This window comes from Mustela nivalis (assembly GCF_964662115.1).
Source record: "Mustela nivalis genome assembly, chromosome: X".
In the NCBI taxonomy this organism is placed as follows: domain Eukaryota; kingdom Metazoa; phylum Chordata; class Mammalia; order Carnivora; family Mustelidae; genus Mustela; species Mustela nivalis.
Window position 1 is genome coordinate 93,046,034 of NC_139040.1, and position 20,503 is coordinate 93,066,536.

General features: G+C 39.4%; 1 protein-coding gene across 5 annotated transcripts in view; it reads right to left on the minus strand.

The window, feature by feature from the left end:
* The window catches only part of JADE3 (jade family PHD finger 3), a 133,436-nt gene that overhangs the window by 69,737 nt on the left and 43,196 nt on the right, over window positions 1–20,503 (minus strand). The window contains exon 1 of one of the 5 annotated variants that reach the window (XM_082718190.1): window positions 13,641–13,674. The exons of the other annotated variants lie outside the window; for them this stretch is intronic. Within the exon in view, the coding sequence (XP_082574316.1) occupies window positions 13,641–13,659 (19 nt within the window). The 5' untranslated portion in view covers window positions 13,660–13,674. Of the gene's footprint in view, window positions 1–13,640; window positions 13,675–20,503 lie in introns of those variants that run through there. 5 annotated transcript variants of the gene reach the window in all.

Consider the following 20,503-nt stretch of genomic DNA (forward strand, 5'->3'; position numbering starts at 1 on the left):
TGGATGGGACGTGAGGCTAGACTTTTCTAAGACTTTAGCTCCTTCTTCCCTACACTCTTGTCCTCACTCCCTTAACAGTTTCTCCTGAGAGCATCCCTTCAATATATCACATACGTTCAAATACTGTCTCAGGTTCTGCTTCTAGGCATCCATACTACTCAAGGCAATACGTAAATCTTCACTAAGTGTTATACTTTTCAAAGTACTTCAGAATAAAATTTTTTGTTAAGCAAAACCATAAGTAAGTACAGTGTAATCTTGGAGTAACTTCATGATGTACTTTATATTTGGACATATTATTCAGCTGTTTATTTTCTAATCCTCTGTTCAGGGTAGAGACTTTATAAAGGCATCCTTTTCTTCCTTACCTCCCACAATGAGTATTCCTTTGTTTTGGCAGAAATGAAATGTGCACCAGCCCTCACCTTGCACCCTTGGGAACAGTAATTTGAGGGCAGTTTTCAGATCTTATTCCTGCCATAATCTCAACCAAAATGATTAACAGCATGCTGATTTATTTTAACTGTGACTGTAAGCCAGGCAAAATACAAATGTATAAAGTGAATGCCTTCCTTGGGTGAAACTTCCTGTTAAAGGAGCTCTGTCTGGAAGTTAACCCAACTGGGATTATTTGGGACTGGAATCTAAGTCTGTGGTTTGGTGGCTACTTGACTCCCCATTAATATTCCCACAGAAGAGCAGGGAGGCAAGGAAAAGTGATTACCTTAAACACAGCCCTTTCCTTCTATATGCCCAAGAGACAGACTTTTGAAATGTATGGTCAGTGCAAGGAGCTCCTTTTCAATGCCCTCTGTGGGTCCACACAGCAGTTTTAAAACATAATCTAAGGCTCTGCTTTAAACATAGTCACACCCTGTGAGCCAGGAATTCTCCTTCCAACATTCATCTTTGAAAAATAATCCAAAACACAGAAAATAATTATGGACAAAAATGCCCACTAAAACTCCATAATAAAAATAATAACTGAAACCTGGCTATGAAACAAAAGAGGAATAATTAAAGCACATTAATGTCATATTTCATTTAATCACTTAAACGTGGTATAAGGGGAAAATTTTATGTTAACATGTTAAGTGGAAAAAACAGCCTAAAATTGGTTTTACAGTGAGATTACATGAAATAAAATATATAAAAAACAGATGAAGCCCATAAGCCAATTTACTAATATTAGTTACATTAGTAACATTAAAGTGATGGATTTTGGGGTGATAAAAACCATTCTTTCCAAATTTTTCCATTGTCCACATTTCTCCAGTATACAAATAGGGCACTTATAATTAGAAAAAAATACTTCTAAGTTTTCAAGGTATTTGTCCCTCATGCCACCCACAAATGATGCAGCTGACCTGAAACACTAAAGTTATAAAAATAGCTGTCACTGCCATTCAACATGGGCATTAACCAGAGCTGGGGAAAAAATCCAGAAAAGCATGATACAATCAACTAGATAGAGAAGACTACATATCATAAAGGTAGTCAAAAAGCACAAAACTGTGCAGTTTGGGAAAGACAAATATCTACAGCAGTGGTTCTCAACTGAAGGCAATTTCACCCTCCAAGAGACACGTGGTGATATCGAGACAGATTTTTGGTTGTCACGACTGGGAAGGAGAGTGTTACTGGTATCTACAGGGTTAGAGGTTAGAAAGGCTGCTAACCATTTCTACAGCCCACAGCATAGTCTCTTACAATGCACTGATGTATCTGGTCCAAACTGTCAATATTGCCAAGGTTGAGAAATCTTGCTCTACAAGGATGAAGCTGAAATAAGAGTCAAGAAGAGTATAGAAATGATTGACAAGTTTATTCACCTACTCACAGAGTAAAAGTAACAAAGGGGCACTCCCTGAAACCTAAAGGCAATTTTATCAAAAAGAAAGCAGGACTTTGAGCAATGCTTAGGGAACTTAGAGAACTCATCAGCTCAAGAAGTGGAACAGAATGAAAATGTAAACAGGTTCAAGAAGGACTGAGATAAAATCAGGGTGGATAAATTCATGATGGTATTTGGAAGTAATCCTTAAGTAAAGAAACATCTGTAAGTCCAGCTCCCTTAGGCTTTCAGGAAAATATCCTCCAGAGCCCTGAACAGAGACAGACATTTGAGTTAGGTCACTAGTCAGACCAGAGCAGAATTCTTCTTATATCCTTAAGGGTCAAGTCCTGCCCATGGGGGCAAAGAACCTCCTAAAGTCTTCCTTAAACAGAAATCATGAATGCTATAAATATGTTTCTTGAGCTGATTAGCTCTGCTTTGGGGAAAACAATATTAAACTCCACGTTGAAGCCATTTGAGTCTACAGCCTATGGTTTAATTTTCTACAAAATTTATCCATCACACTGCTTTGATGCAAGTTGTGGAAACAAAACTTCCCTTCAAGTCTGTTCACCTTGCATATCTTTCTTCTCTACCACATTTCAGTAGTCCAGTGAAGCCATAAATATCTATCTAGGAACTGAGTTAACAAAAAAATAAGAAAAAGAACATAGCCTACATATTTTACTGCTTCTCCTCATCCCCAACAAATCTTTGTCTTGAAAAAAGAGATACCAGAGGCGCCTGGGTGGCTCAGTTGTTAAGCATCTGCCTTCAGCTCAGGTCATGATCCCAGGGTGCTGGGATGGAGTTTGCTTTGGGTTCCCTGCTCAGCTGCTTCTTCTCCCACTCCCCCTGCTTGTGTTCCCTCTCTCGATGTCTTTCTCTCTCTGTCAAATAAATAAAATTCTTAAAAAAAAGAGAGAGAGAGAGAGATACCAGAAGTTGGAGCAGATGAACTTTTATGTACTTTCTAAAAGACAAATACCTCCATCTCAGTGATTGTGTGTGTATGTATGTGTCATTTCAAAGCTTGTTTTTAAAAAGAAAGACATGTCATATGACTCATGAGATCCCTGTGACCAGATGAGGAATCTGGAGGTCAACTCTTTTCCAAAGCCCTCAAAATGCATTAAAGAAAAAAGAAGAAAGTACAGATTTATCTGGGTAGGCTCCTGCCACTCAGAGAAGTATTTCCATGTCAACCACAGTTACCTCTATTGTCAGGAAGCAGGCTTACCCTCTTCAATATAAAGACTTGTTAACAAATTATTTGGGGATATCAAACCTCCTGAGTAGAAATCATCTTGCATAGAAAGGCCAGGCTGGGAAGGAAGTTTAAATCAGGGTTCAGTAAAGTCTTTCTGGAAAGGACCAGCTAGCAAATATTTTTGGCTTTATGAACCATATGGTCTCTGTTGCAACTACTCAAATGTGCCATTGTAGCATGAAAGCAGTCACAGACAGTACATAAACAAATGAGAATGGCTCCACTCCAATAAAACTTTATTATACTGAAATTTGAATTTCGTATAATTTTTATGTCATGAAATATTATTCTTCATTTTTAACCACTTAAAAATGTAAAAACCATTCCTAGCTCACAAGCCACACACAAACAGGTGGCAGGCTAGATCTGACTTGCAGGCCATAGCTTGTCAACCTCTGGTCTAAACTACAGGAAATATTTATTATTTATAATATTTATAAATATTGTAATATAAAACACATATATACATATTTATAAATATTTATTTATTTTAATTTTAGTTCTTTTAAAGTAGGCTCCACGCTCAGCAGGAAGCCCAATGCAGGTCTTGAACTCATGACCCTGAGATCAAGACCTGAGCTGAGATCAAGAGTCAGATGCTCACAGACTGAGCCACCCAGGCACCCCAAGAAAGAATATTGAAAATCAGAAGTCTACAATTGAATTATCACTCTCCTAACATCACCCCCACCTTAATCTCTCAGCCCACTGTTTGTCTGATACAGACCTCACTGGAAGGTTTCAGCCTGGGTGGCCTATTCTGTGATATTATCTTGACAGATTTTAATGGTCGTAGTCCTTCTTAAATTAAAATGTTTTATGCCTTTTAAGGGAAAAAAGCCCCAGTTCCAGTAAGTTTTTTTTTAAAAAATTAGCAGTACATGTTCTTTTTAATTTATGTACATATATTCAACAATTTCAGCTACCCAAATAAGCAGGCTTGGCATTTTAAAAATAAAAAGAGATATATGTACAAAACATGAATCTTTTTAAGATAAAATACCATTTGCAAATAAGACTTCTTAAGAATAAAGTAAATCAATAAGAATAGCTTTTACTATGAAATACACAATTCTCCAGATAGAAACACAAACAATTTTTAAAAATAGCAGTTTCCAATATGTCTCATCTGCTGCTGTGAGTTGCTTCCACATTGAGATTTTTGCTCACATGTACCCCTAGTACATTTATAACATCTACCCAATTTAAAGTGATTGTCAGAGTTTATTAGGAGGAAAAATAACCTTTATCCCAGGTTTTCGTTATAATAAAAAGCATGTAAGCCTTACATATAAGGTCAGAAAAACAGAAACAATCCCAAACTTACTGAGCAAGTTCAAATCCACTGCACACCAACAGTTAATACTGTGCTACTAGAAGGATGGCACTGCAGTGGCCACCAGAACTGAGAAACCAAGTCCTTTCGCTCTCTCAGGACCAGGGTCACAGGACCAGGTGCACTAGACACACTGTCACAATAGCTTGGGTGATCACAGCCCATAACTGGTAACCAGTGATGTGTGACAAACCAATCAGGGAGGGTTTTCACTGTTAATCCCAAAATCAATCAAATTGGTTGGGGGTGAAGTAGAAGGGGTTGAGGTTAAACCCTCACCTCCGGTTAGAGCAATGCCTATGGCAAAGGAGCAGTCAGACATGCAAATTGACATCTAAGTCAGTACTGACTTTGAGGGCAACAAAGAGTGAGGGAAAATGAAATAGCTACAAATCTTCCTCAGAAGAAAAGGACTGGGCCACAGATGCCAACACAAGTTAAGCCCCAAGAAAACATATCTAGCCTCCTCAGCAGAGGTTCTCAATCTCCATTTCCCACTGGAAACATCTGGGGAGCTTATAAAAACCCCAATGCCCAAACTGCACCCATTATCAATTAAGTCAGAATCTCTCTTTTCAAAGAACCAGCTTTTGGATTCACTGTTTCTCTCTACTGTTTTTGTTTTCAACTACATGAACTTCTCTTTTCTTTATTGTTTCCTTTCTCCACCGCTGGTTCTGAGTTTATTTTCCTCTCCCCCTCCCCATTATCTTGAGGTTGATGCCTTGATTATTTGAGATCTTTCACCCATTCCTCATATAAGTATTTAGTGTCATAAATTTCCCACTTAGTACTTATTTAGCTACATCCTACATATTGCTTTTTAAAGATTTTATTTATTTATTTGAGAGAGAGAGTGAGAGGGAGATGAGAGCACACAGAGGGAGAAGCAGGCTTTCCACTGAGCATCAGGCTCTCTAGCCTGATGAGGGCTCGATTCCAGGACCCTGAGATCATGACCTGAGCTGAAGACAGAGGCTCAATCCGCTGAACCACCCAGGTGCCCCCATCCTACAGATTTCGATATGCTGTGTTTTCATTTTCATTCAGGGAAATGTATCCTTCCTTTTTTTTTTTTCAATTTCCCTAGAGACTTCCTCCTTTACCCATAGATTAATGAGAAGTATGTTATTCAGTTTCTAAGTGTTGGAAAACTTTCAGTAGCCTTCTTCTTTCTGATTTCTTGTTTGATTGCATTATGGTCAGTGAATATACTCTGCATGATTTCAACTCTTATATTTGTTGAGGTTGATTTTATGAATTGAGCTACAGTCTATTTTGGTGAATGTTCATTACACATATACTTGAAAAACAAGTATATTATGCCGTTGTGGAGCATTCTATGTCAATTAGATCTGGCGGACTGGTAGTGTATTTCTTTCATAACCTTGCTGATTTTCTTCTGTCTGGTGGTTCTATTGGTTACTGAAAGGGGCACTTTCAACTTTCAGTTGAAAGTTCCCAGCTCTATGAATTTGTGTTTCTCAAATCAGTTATGCTGTTTTGCCTCATGTACTTTGAAGCTCTGTTATTTGGTGGATACACATTTAAGACTACTGTGTCTTCTGGATGGATTCACCCTTTCAATCATTATGTAGCACTCCTCTTGTCCCTGGTGATTTTCTTTGCTCTGATGTCTATCTATCCACAATTAGTATAGCCACTCCAGCTTTCTTTTGAAGGTGTTTGCATGGTGTACCTTTTTTGTATTCACTTACTTGTAAACTACCTGTATATTATATTTAAATGGAATAGAATAAAAAATGTGTCTATTCCATCTTGTCTGGAACAGCAAGGTTGCTCGTTCTACTATTTTTGCAACTCCTCTCTAAATTTAGACATATTATCTCAAAATCTCTTATTTTAAAAAAATTATCTCAAAATAAAAAATTAACTATTAAAAAGGAAATACATGATAAAAAGGCCATCTTACTCATGTTCCTACTATATCTGGAGAATATTAAGTTAATACTTAATATTTAATAAATGAAAAGAATCAACTTGAGGACTTCTGAGATTTTCATTACTGCACTCTCCCAGAAGGAAAGAAAGGGCTAAGAAATAGGTAAATTTCATAGGCCTGAGGTCACTGGAGAGTGAATCCCTCTCTGCCCCCCTGCTGGTAACAAAGAAAATCAGTTGGTAACAATGATGTAATTATTTTTCCTTAAAAGATAAATATTCACCATACCTGGTGCTCCTGGTTTTTCTTAGGCATAGGAACTCTTCTTCCAGTGTTTGCATTTTCTAGTTTCCCTGTCTGGATTTTAATTATTTTCACTATTTACTGGCATTTTCAAAAGGTTAACAGAGAGAATTTAAAATGTATAACTTGTGAAGGAATAAAATTCTAATTAATTAGTTCTACCACTTGTTAGTTCTGTAAAAGAAATGATGAGTGAGAAAGCTGGAAAGTACTGACTAAAATGTGGCTTTCTGAGAATTAGTTGTGTTTAGTCATTTATGCCGTTCATGCTTCAGTGCCCCAGGAAGCCAGATTTGGATACAGGTAAGTAGTCATTTGAGACAAAACTGCAAAAGGTTACCCCTGAACTGTTTTAAATGCTAACCAAAGGGATCACTAAACGATCTAAGATAAGGACTAGAGAGCATGGATGGAAACTAATTATCTTCTCTTGGCCCTAGGAAACCAAACTTCATGTAAATTAAAAGCATTCATATAGGAATATGAATCACAGAAAAACAAGAAATAGGTTTTTCCTCTCTAGCCATTTCTCCTATCATCTCAGTGCTATTTTGATCATTCCGAGTATCAGTGTTTGAAAAAAATGGACAGATAAAATATTAAACTCTCAAAAACTTGAAATAAAACTCATCGTTGCTGCATATGGAAAGGGACTACCCTTGTCAAAATTATCTATTATGTCCAGACCATGGTTGATTGTCATAGTGATCAAACTTTCCTGGACGCTAAGCCTCAATATTTTGTTATCTGAGAATCTGCAGTCTAATTTCATCCTTCAAGATCAAAGGCATAAAAATTAACTTGGCACATTGATCTGACGAGTCTATGGAAAGCTGCCAGGCAAGACAAGTCCACAGATTAACTCATTAGTTTATAATGCTTAAAACAACTTTGGGTAAACTGTTGAGAATTGAACAGAGGCTAAAAAACCCAAAGGCATTCATCAATATATCTTTCAATACAGTTTTTTTTTTTCTGCGTTCCCTGTGTTGCTCCCAAATATCCTTTTCTTCCTCTAACCATCTCTTAAGGGATGGTGTTTCCCCAAAATGTCCTATACTACACACGTGGTTATGGCTCTAAGGAAGGAAACAAAGGAAAGAAAGAGGGAGGGAAAAAAAAGAACAAATCCCAAAGCCCGGCCAACCATACATATGGACCTAGAAGGTGATTAACACCAAGGCCACTGGCTAGTCCTCCCTTCCAGTGGTCTCCATTGGCACCTTCCTTTGTGCCTTCACAAACCCCAGAAAAATCTCTAAATTCTTTCTCTTCTCTCACCCTGGATCAGCCATCAAATCCTACTAAGTTAACCTCTGAAATTCTATATCAATATCCCCATTTTAACCTTCATTTTCTTAGTTTGGGACCTAACCATGTCCTAAAACAAGACTATGATAGCAGTTTCCTAACCAACTGGTCTTAGGACTCCTGATCTTGTTGCCCTCAAATTTACCTTCCACCCAACTGCCAGAGACTTATCTGAAACACAAACTGGACTGTGTCCCTTTACTTCTGAGAGACTTCAATGGCTTCCCTTTGTCCTTAGACATTTATTAAGGTCCTCACAAAAGCCAACAAGGTCCTCCACAATCAAGGTGCACCTCATTCTTCAGCTTTCTCTCTCACCACACTGCTCTGCTTTTATGCTCTAGCAACACAACCTCTAGAGTTCCCATCCCCATGCGGCTTCTCACCCATATGCTTTCTATGATCATACCATCTCTTCTGCCTGGAAGGTCCTCTTCTTACTTCCTCACTTAGGAACTTATAAACTCATCCTTACAAGGCTTAGAAACCATGTCACCTCTCTAAAAAGCCTCCCCTGTCTGATTCAGCCATACCTTGACGATCCCAACAGCAGTATGCCCTAGGAATGGCCTAGGTAGAGGACCATCACTAACTTAGACTGTTCTGTAACCAACTATATATATAGGTAACTATATATATAACATATATATATATATATAATATCTATATAGATAACTATATATATATATAACATCTATATAGATAACTCTCTCTCTCTCTCTCTATATATATATATATTTTTTTTAATCTCCAACTAGAATATGAGTTCGTACCAGGCATGGGCTAGATTTTTTGATGTAATGGATGTTATTTTTCCTTCATCTCTTTGAAAATCCTAAACTTTAAAGTCATTCTAAAATGAATCTCATTGGGAGTAGGAGTAAAATGACTCTCATTTTGCTGGTTGCTAATTTGGACAACTGTCCTTACTCTGAAATTTTAGTTTGCAAGCTAACCTTGGAGACAGTTCATTTCCCTCCTTCATTCACCCTCTCCATTGAGAGGTGCTTCCTCCTAGGATTCTCAGTCCCACCCTATCAAGAGGGAGAAAGGTTCAGATTTAGACAGTAAGCCGATAATACATTTGTCTCTGGCCTGCTCTCTTGCTTGTCACTCTGAATAGAAGTAACATCTTTTTCTCTCTGTTCATGGGCAATCCTTGACTTCACAGCCAGGGATCATTTCCTCCATTCACTGAAAGTTTTGATCCCCATTACCTACAGAAATACCATCTCCAGACATCTCTCTGCCTTTTCTGGGATCTAGAGTGCAGCACATCAGAAATTAGACGCCCATGACTAACAGTCTCCACTGACTGTTTGATCTGTTTCTGGTCCAGAGATTTACTTTTCTTGATCACAGATACGTCTTCTAATTTTCATTTTATTTATTATCACTTTGTTTAGAAAGGAGATAGTTTGGAGTATAAAAATCAGAGCCAACTAGACCAGAAGCCCTTAGGTTTAAATTTTACAAGTGCTACATAATCTTTTAGATCAGTGTTCAGCAAGCTACAGCCCCTAGGCCAAATCTAGTTCACTGCTTGTTTTCGCTATAGCCCATAAGCTAAGAATGGCATTTGTATTTTTAAATGGTTGAAAAAAATCAAAAGAAGAATAATATTTCATGACATGTAAAAATTATGTAAAATTCTTATTTCAGTGTCCATAAATAAAGTTTTATTGGAATACAGTCATACCCATTCATTTATGCTATTCTAGTTTCAGCTGCTGTGCCACAAACCACTGCAAAACAGAGTGGCATAAAGCAACCCCCATTTTATCATCTCACTAATTCTGTGGGTCAGGAATTCAGATAAGGCATGGCAGGAATGGCTTTTTTTCTACTCTAAGATGTCTGGAATCTCAGTTGGGAAGACAAACAGCTGGAATCATCTGGAGGCTTCTTCACTTATCTGGCACCTTTGAGAGGAATGACTTGGCTTAGCAGACACCATCTCCAGCACACCCACATAAGACCTCTCCCCTAGACGTGGCTTCAGGGTAGTCAGACTATTTATGAGACAGTTCAGGAGTCCCAGCATGAATATTCTAGTGAACAAGGCAGAAGTTGCATTGCGTTTTATGACTAAGCCTCAGAAGTCCTATACTCTACTAGATTGGATGAAACAGTCACAACTCAACCCAGATCTCACTGGAAGGGCACACAGGCCCTGTTTCCAGATGAAAGGACTGTCAAAAAATCTGCAGCTGTGTTTTTTTTTTTTAAGATTTTATTTATTTATTTGACAGAGAGAATTCACAAGTAGTCGGAGAGGCAGGCAGAGAGAGAGAGGAAGCCGGCTCCCTGCTGAGCAGAGAGCCCGATGCGGGACTCGATCCCAGGACCCTGAGATCATGACCTGAGCCGAAGGCAGCGGCTTAACCCACTGAGCCACCCAGGCACCTCTGCAGCTGTGTTTTAAACCTGCATTTATGGTCTTCACATCATTTAGTACCAAGGATCCAGAATTAATGACTCTGACTTAAAATGTAAGGCACATTCAGGTATGAGAGTATCCAAGTTTCAAAACAATATCAGTTTTACAAAAGGACTATAATCAAGGCCCTGACTTGTGAGCAATTTTAATACTTTCCTATTTGTTTTTGAGCAGCCTTTAAATCTGAACATACAGAACATGTGAGTTTTTAAATGTTACAGAATTAACTGAAGCCTTTAAGAAGAATAAACTATATTTGTGTGATAAATAGCAAAAATGGCTCCAATTCTCTACCCTTTTCTTTATTTATGCCCTTTCAAGGTGACTTTGAAGCTTCTTCCCACTCCTTGAATCTAGACTGGCTTTGTGACTTCCTTAGGGCAACAGAGTACAACAGAGGTGAAGGTGTGCCAATTCCGAGCCTGGCCTCAAGAGGTTTTGCTGCTTCTACTAAGTTTTAGAAATCTGCCCAGCTACCACGAAAACAAGCCTGGGCTAACCCGCTGCAGGAGAAGAGAGGAAAAGCCCAGTGCTCCTACCCCTACCATTGCCCCAGCTGACCAGCCAACCTCAAAAGCAGAAGCTCCCTGCTGACCTGTAGTTGACACAGGCATAAGGGAGACCAACTAAGAACAGCAGAACCACGCAACCTGAACCCAGTCCAAATAGCTAACTCTTAGAATAATGAACTGAAGAATTACTATTTTGAGCCACTAACTTTTTTTTTTTAAGATTTTATTTACTTATTTGACAGACAGAGATCACAAGTAGGCAGAGAGGCAGGCAGAGAGAGAGAGAGAGAGAGAGAGGGAAGCAGGCTTCCTGCGGAGCAGGGAGCCCGATGCAGGGCTCGATCCCAGGACCCTGAGATCATGACCCGAGCCGAAGGCAGCAGCCCAAACCACTGAGCCACCCAGGCACCCCTGAGCCACTAACTTTTGAAAAGGTTAGATATACAGCAATACTTAACTGACAGAATTTAGAAGGCAGTTTTAAATGATAAACTGTAGAATGGAAATTTCATCACATACTTCAGACCTACTACACTGAATCACTTCAGACACTGAATGATTCTCCAGAGCAGGAACTATTGCTAGGCTTTATTGAGAATGGCACTCAAGCTAATGCCATGATCACAGAGGGGTCAAATATCTGGCCCAAAAGAAGAAATCTGCAATAGCACCCATACAAATAACAAGCATCCCTCCATGTGCAAGTCTCTCATCTTACCTGATGCCAAAATAGCCATAAAGTACATCCTCAGGCTAGAGGTAAGTGGCACCTACAATCAGCAGTGAACCAGTTAACTAGAAAGAGCAACACAACCCACATCCCTAATGTGAGAATTTACTGCTACTAGAACACCTATTCTTTTTAGCTATAATCCCCACATTCTTTTTAAAAAATATTTACTTATTTGAGAGACAGAGAAAGCACAAGCATGGGGAGGGGCAGAGGGAGAGAAGACAAGCAGACTCCCTGCTGACCAGGACCCTAAGATCATGACCTGGGCCAAAATCAAGAGCTAAACACTTTAAGTGACTGAGCCACTCACATGCTCCTATCCCCAACCTCTTTATTTGCCTTTGGTGCACTTCAGTAAAGGCACGGCAGATACCAATTCAAAAAATTACACACATGTAACTACATACATATCACCCCCACCCAAATTCACACATCCAATTATAGGCTGACTTCCAGGAGACCCCCTGAGACAGCAAATGTTTGTTCCAACAGTGCAATTTCTCAAAATACTTAGGACATTTTTTGCTTGGATTTGCTTTCTGTTCCTTTGGCATCCTACTCCTTTGAATAAGGTCAACAGAAGCAAAATTTTTCCTTTGAGAATGAATTTAATTTTTGGAAACAATCAAATGTCATTCAAAGTCCATTCAAGTGAATATGCAATTGAGGTGTGTAAAACCAGTTTTAGTCAGTCACAAGCTGGGAAAAGAAATTGCAAGGCTGATTTATAATTCCAATTCTACAGCTATTAGCTGGCAGGTTAAACCTTTAAAAGCACAAAACCTTCAACGGCTCCCTACTGCTCACAGCGCAGATTTCAAACTCCTAGGCCTAGTATTCAAGGCACTCCATAATGTGGCCAGAGCTCACCTTTCCAGTCTTATTTTCCTTGCACGGTTTCTCCTCTAGGGAAGCTAAGTCCCTCTCTTCTCCCTACTCACATGTCCTGGTGCTTTCTTGCACCCCTGCATCTGTTCATACTCCTCCCCTGGACTGCCCCCTATGTTGATGTCATCTATCTCTATACCCGATACATTGCCCACCACTGGATGTGACTCAAATAAATATTCACTGAATGAATCAATTCCTTGGGTGACTTACAAAATGGCTCTGAAGATAATTCCAAAAAGGAGAGCTCCAAAAACATTCTAAGCAAGGGAAGAAATAGCTAGCCTTCAACATGCATTTTTGAGGATAAAGTCAGGAAACACTGGAATAGCAACTGATTTGTAGTCACGCTTACTGACTGCCTATGAAGTCCCAGTCAATCAGGTACTGAGCCAGAACCAAACTAAAATTGCAGGCTACTCTAGTCTAACTAGACATACTCTAGTCTACCTAGACACTGTGTCACCGAAGTTAAGACAGCAGGCCTTGGGAATTCTGGACTTCTCTGGGTTTCTCTCTCAAAATATCCAAGTTACAAACGAGTAATACTTCTAGATATATACTTAGAAGTGACACTGCAGGATCATTTAGTAGTTTAATTATTTTTTTTTTTATGATCTCCACACTGTTTTCCATAGTGGCTGCAACGTTTTACATTCCTACCAACAGTGTACAAGGTTCTAATTTCTCCACACTCTCACCAACACTTATCTTTTAAAAATATATATAATAGCTATCCCAACAGGTGTCAGGTGATAGCCCGTTATGGTTTTGATTTTCATTTCCCTGATGATTAGTGATGTTGAGCACCTTTTCATATACCTGCTGGTCATAAATACCCAAGAGAACTGAAGTTCGGATCTTGAAGAGATATCTGCACACCCAAGCAGCATTATGTGTAAGAGTCAAGATATGGGAACAACCCAAATGTCCATCGACAGATGAATGGATACAGAAAATGTGGCATATACATACAATAGAATATTATTTAACCTTTAAAAAGAAGGGAATCCTACCATTCACAACAACAAGGATGACCCTTGAGGACATCATGCTAAGTGAAATAAGCCAGTCACAGAAGGACAAATACTGCACAATTCCACTTACACGGGGTAGTCCAACTCATGGAGACAGAAAATACAGGGGCTGTGGGGAAGAGGAAATGGGGAATTACCATTCAATGAATATAAAGTCTGTTATATAAGATGAATAAATTCTAGAGATCTGCTGTACGACATAGTGCCTATGAACAATACTATATTGTACATGTAAAAAGTTAACAGGATAGATATCATTTTAAGTGTTGTAACACAAAAGAAGAGAACAAGGAAACTTTTGGAGGTGATGGATAGGTCTATTACCTTGATTGTGGTGTTGGTTTCACCACTATATATATATATATATATATATATATATATATATATATATATCCACACACACATATATATATATCCAAACTCATCAAGTTGTATACACTGAATATATGCAATTTTTGTGTATCAATTATATCTTCGTAGAACTGCTAAAAGAAACGCTAGTCTGATCAGTGATGGATATGTAACAAATTATTATAAACTATAAAGACTAAGAATTTATGAGATCCTTGCCCCTCTGATGAAGTTAAGACTACTACAGTAGTAAACTAGAAATATTTTCAAAGCATCTGTGTGGTGAAATTAGTTAATATTTGGTCAAACTGCATGCAACTGCCATTGTTGTAGGTCATACAGCAATTCAGCAATGTGGCAGAATACAAGGTCAAAAGGTTTTGAGTATCAGCAATTTTATATCATTCAACCTAATACTTCAGAATTTTGCTCATGAACAAAAAGAAATTAAAAAAAAGAGAAGAAACCTTCCTTTGGCCTCAAAGCCCTCACACACTCTGGGCAATCTCCCTTCTTACAAACTTTTGAGGACTTACAATAAACAAAGAAAAGAAATACACAAAGCCTTGCCTGTACATATACATAACTTCTTAGTTCAAAACACCTAGTTTCCTTTAGGAGTTGTATTCCACTTACCAGACTCAAGGTAATTGGCCTGTGAGTCCCCAGTGGGGTATTAGGTCTCTCCAGCTACATCTCAAATTTCTAGGTCAGATCTGAGCACCCTCTTCCCATGTTCCATTTGCACACTGCAAATAGGCCATCACACCCAGGATTCCTGAATGTTGTTTAATGTAAGGGAAGGCGGCTGATGAAAAGGGCATCTAATCATTATTATTACATGTGGGTTGTGGGGGCTTGATTTTATCCTCATTTCTTCTGCTTTTCCTGCCCCAGAGTTGCAGACAGCTGGCTACTCTCTGGGTCTCCTTTTGGTCAGATGAGGAGAAACCTCATAAGCAGGATTCCTAACCCTGCGTGTGTGGCTGGAGTGGTGAGGCAATTACCCTCCATCTTCCTGGGCAGCCGCAACAGGACCCTATGAGGAGGCGCAGGTGCTGCGACTAACTGGCACACTCCCAGGCTACAGTTAACACCACGTGCTCAGAACAGAGGCTCAATTTTAATCCTTCTGAGACACCATTTCAGGAATCAGCCAATACACAGACATGTAATCAATGTAATGCTTTTGTGTGCTTGTGTGGGTCTTGAGCTGGTGAATTTTCCACATTAAAATTTTTAGAATTTTCGCACAGAAATTTTTAGAATTACCCAAGACAAGTATAAATGCAATCTTCTTTCAATGGTAAATGTTATTTCATGAGAAACACCGAATACATAATTTCAGCTCCAATGGTCAGAAGATCCTGTGCTTTCAAGTTTACTGTTAGAAATGCAAAACAGGGACAGCAAAACTCCATCATCCCACCTCTGTTCCCTCAGTACAGGATGTTTTCCTCTTTCAAAAGTCTTTTTTTTTTTAAATAAGATCTTTCATCCAGTGTGTTTTAAATAACTGATTTTCTCTAGTTCCCCAAGCAGATTATTGCATGGTCTAATTAAGTCGTCCCTGAGGAAACATCATCCCTGACATGCAAAGAGAGACAAAACAATGGTGGCAGATTGTGGAAACAGGAATATTTCATTTCCACCAACTGAAAAACTATAACAATCAAAAGTGCCAAAATTGCTCCTAAGATACTCACATGCAGTGATTTGAAATATCAGTAATTCACAGGAGACTGGTAAAATGTTCTTAATTTACTGTTTTGCCCAGGTTCTGAATTCAGAACCCCACATTCCTACTTTGACAGTTGACAGCATTACAATCACCTAAAAACAGGTTCAGAAGGTTCTGTTGCAGACAGTGAAGTGATGTTCATTTTTGCCTGGACCTGTCTCAGAAGTAAAGCTGAGAGGGAACAGAGTCTCACACGTTCACTCTTACAGGATTTATCAAATAACTCAATAAAGATCTGATGAAAGACCTTGGGCTGGAATTTGGGAAACCTGGGTGTTAGCTCAAATTTCTAGTTCACTACCACACTGTTTTTATCATAGTGGCTTTGTAGTAAATTTTGATCTGGTAGAACAAACTCTCCTCATAACATGTCCTGATGATTCTTGGGCATTTATTTCCAAAATGCAAATCTGACTGTGATAGTCCTTAGTGTAAAACTCTTCCACTGCTCCAATTTTGTAAGTGGAAATACAAGTTTAGGGCCAAAGCCGACTGCTCAAAAGGAGTCTGTGATACCACCAGAGAGTGCCTTTCTCTGCCCTGGTTCTTCACCAGGCTCACTCTCTCCTTTTAATAAGTATTGAACAAATATTTAACAATGGTTTGCAAGGGTGCTATCTTGGGGTCCCCAAGACCACCTCCAACTTCTATGATTCACTAGGAAGACCCACAGAACTCAGCATATAATCATATTCTTGGCTACAACTTACTATAGTGAAGGATACAAAGCAAAATCAGCAAAGGGAAAATGCACACTACATGAAATACACGGGAGATCAGGCACAAGCTTCCCAGAGTCCTCTCCCAGTGGAGTTACCCAAGGATGCACTTAATCTCCCTAGCAACGAGTTGTGACAACACATGTGAAACGCTGTCTACTAGGGGAAGCTCATTAGGGACTCAGTGCCCAGGTTTTGATTGGAGGCTGGTTACACAGGCACCCTCTGACTGGCAAATACCCAAATTCCAGACTCCCAAAAAGGAAAGCAGGTGTTCAGCAGAAACCACGTTGTTTGTATAAACAGTTCAGGCACAATGAGCCACCTTTATCAATCAGTTCTGGGAATGGTGGGAACCCTCTTGAAAATCAAGTTCCCAGATGCCCACCAAGGGGCAACCTTGTAAGTAGGCCTTTCAAAGTCAGGTCCACTATGATACTTTTTTGCACCGATGCTAATCATTAGCCTGGCACCAACAAATCCTGTCCAGACGTGGATGGGGGAAACAAAATCATTAGCATTCTCTGAGCAAGATACTAAGGGGAACAGGAAGGGAGAAACACCTACCCCCTCCCAGTGGCAAAAAGGAAGGGGCAATGAGGACTGCTTCTTGGGAGAGGCAATGCCTGAGCCAGGTCTGGACACATGACAGATGTTGTGGTATGTCTAGATTTAAATCCCAATCAGGTGGGTGATCTTGGCTAGTTAATTAACTAGACTAAACTGTATCTCAGGAAATGGGTTACCAACATGGACCAGGGTTATTAATCACTTTGATTCCCTGCTTAAACTTTGCATGGCTTCCAAACATCTTGCAAGCCATGTGGCCTTGCTAGAAGAGGTGCCAACCTAATTCTCTGGCCCACCTATGCCTCTCTGCCCCCTCACTCTCTGTGACCCAGCCATTCTGACCTTATTTCAGTACCTGGAATATGCTTCCTCCTTCTATTTCCAAGGCTCTGTACACACTATTCATCCCTTTACCCACCCATTGTTTATCCTCACCCTACCTACTTCAGCATCTAATTCCTACTCAGGCAGATTTCAACCCAAAAAACACCTCTGCAGGGCAACCTTTGCTCATCTTCCCCAGAGTATATCAGAACCCCTGTCATTTGCTTTCCAGGACCAGTAACTTCTCGACTCTATTGCTGTCAGCACATTAAAGTCCACTTTTTTACACTTACACACTTCAAGAAGGCAGAGACTATGCCTGTGTTACTCACAGTGTTAACTGCTGAGTCTAACATGGTACCTATCACACAGTGGGCACTCAGTAAATGTATGAAAGAGGAATGAGTGAGGGTTCACTCTAAGTCCATGTGGTCTGGGTGAGGGCAACTCTGCCCCTCCCTCCCTAACAAATATACACCTTCTGGGTCTAAGGCACAGGACCCAGGCTCTATCAACGGGTCATCCCAGGGTTTTGACAGAAGTACTGGGAAAGAAGCACTGCATCTGCTGCATACAGCCTGCCTGGGAGTGAAACTACCTCAGAGGACAGCAAAGCTGAGAGAAGGAGATCCAGGACTGCGGTGAGGATACAGCCATACCTACAAGCAGCATTCTAGGGACTAGTCATTTACCAGTAGACTTTCTTTTTGTTTCTTGCTGAGTTGGGATTCTGACACATGTAACTAAGAATTCTAATACAAAAATAATAACTGGAATTACCCATGTAGTTAGTCCCAAAGAACAAGAGAAAGGCCATCAGCAAGCCTAACTTGTAATGACCAGAGGTACAGGCCTAGGGAATCCTCATTGTTCCTCAAACTATGAACATGTTTGGTTCTGGTGGTGCAGGGAGAAGACGACACCTAGCTGGAGAATAGAACACAGGCATCCTGGCTAGTCATAACCCTAAAAACCACCTTGTTCCTCTCCATAGGGCTAACAAACTATTTGCAGTTATGACAGCAGAATCACTTCCTCTCATCTATGAAAATTCACAGAAACCAGACCTCCCAACAGACTGGAGAGAGACAAAAATCCCCCTTATTTTCCAAGGCATGGAATATAATCGTTACAAATAAAAAGTGTGAATCGCACTCCAAACTCAATTCTAGACCAGATTAACAAAGCATTGGCTTTTTCACTTGAAAAAGAAAAAGAAACAGTCACTAGCAGCTAGCATGGGTTTTTCAAAATCATGACACACTCAACTTACCCTAGACTCCTTTCCAGCCACTTAATTTATTGAGATAAATCTTTGTAAGTATAGTATATGTGGAGGTAGCTGACAAAAGCCATCAGGCTTTTCCCCTTGATAAGATGAAAAATTGAGGCTGCAGACAGGTAAACCTGAAAGGTGTCTTATTGGGGGGGGGGGGGACACAGAGCTACACCTTGGCCCTGTGCTGATCCTGATCATAACTCTGATCAGTAACATAGATGAACCTACTAGGTTACTGACCATGGAGGGGTCTGACCTCTGATGAATGTTACTCCTCCTAAGTTAGTTATCAGTGGTAAGGAGAGAATTCAAAAGCTAATATGATAAGAAAAAAAAAAGGATGAAATTTAACTAGAATGTACGTAGAGTCACTGCAATTTTAAAACCTCTTATTTCCTGAAAGCAGGGTGACAGCAGTTCAGATTTTGATGTCAGCAAATACCACCCAAGGTGACGCAGCTACTCAACTTGGGCTGAACTCAGAACATACCATCTACCTCAGTTGGAACAACCAAGTTCTAGTCTGGATATTACAGAGAAACAGTCGAAAAAAAGTGAATCCAGAGACAGGAACCAAGATTACAAAGGTTTGGGGATCAAGTCATACAAATGACAGCTGGAAGAGTGAGAATGTAAACTGGTATGGCCATTTTGGGTAGCAAAATGACATAAAACTGAAAACATCCATACCTTGTGACCCAGCAATCTTATTTCTAGATAAATCTCTTGGAGAAACTCTCACAAACTTACATAATTACCAATACAGAATTTTTTATAAAAGCAAAATTCAGGAAGTACTTAGGCTTTTGTCAATAAGAGAGTGGCTAGATAGAATAAGGTCAATTCACACACTGGGATACTTTACAGCCACTAAAAACACTCATGTAGGTCTACTTACCAATCAGGATGGGTAAATTTGCCAAAGCAACAAAAGGAACCTAAAAATCTGAGCTTAACACAATCAAAGTCTATTTATTCCTTATGCTACATGTTTAAAGTGAGCTGGCAAAAAGCTAAATGTAGTTATTCTCAGACCCAGGCTGACAGAGGACCCATCTCTATTTGCCAGGGATATGAAAGGAAGTAAATTTCATGTTGGCTCTTAAAATTTCCACCTGGAAGTGTATCCATTATATTGTTGACATTTCATTGACCAAAGCAAGTCACATGGCCATACCTAACTTCCAAAGGGGGATGAACTACCATCCTATCATAGGCCTAGAAGGCAGAGAGCCAAAAATATTATATTATATATAATGACTAATACAATATACAGTATGGAAAGATTAATACAAAATATATGAAAAGGTCTAAGACATTTTGCTGTCTGGACAAAACACATAGACACATTCATAATACTACCATTTATGTAAGTTAAAAGGAAGATCTGAAACAAATTTGTATGTTGTTTATGTATACTTATATATGCATGAAACTGAGGAGGGAGGAGGATGACACTGGAAGAAGTGATCAAAGGGAAATAATCATTTCTGTAATGTTTCAATTTCTTTAAGAAAAAAATGACAAAATCTTAATTGATAATTCTGGCTGGTAGAGAATTGAGTGGTCATTATATTAATGTATGAATTTTTGCATTGTGTTAAAATCCCTATAATAAGCAGCTGTTGAAAGAACCAGGAATTTTTTAGCCTGAGAAGACCAGAGGCGGGAGAAAGGGGAATGGCAAGTAGGAAAATAGATGACTTTAACTGTTTTGGACAAAGGAGTTCTGCTCTGTGTGGTAATGAAGGAGAGAGCTGGGCACAATGGTGAGAGTTTCAGGAAGGCAGATCTTGGCTTGGGAATAAAGAACAAACTATCATGGAAAGATGAGTGAGTAGCTTCAAGAATGTGTGGAGGAAAAATATGTATTATTTGGGGGGGGGGGAAGTGATCAAGAGTCAGACAATTGCCTGTCTGACAGAATATTGTTAAGAGGACTGCTGCAC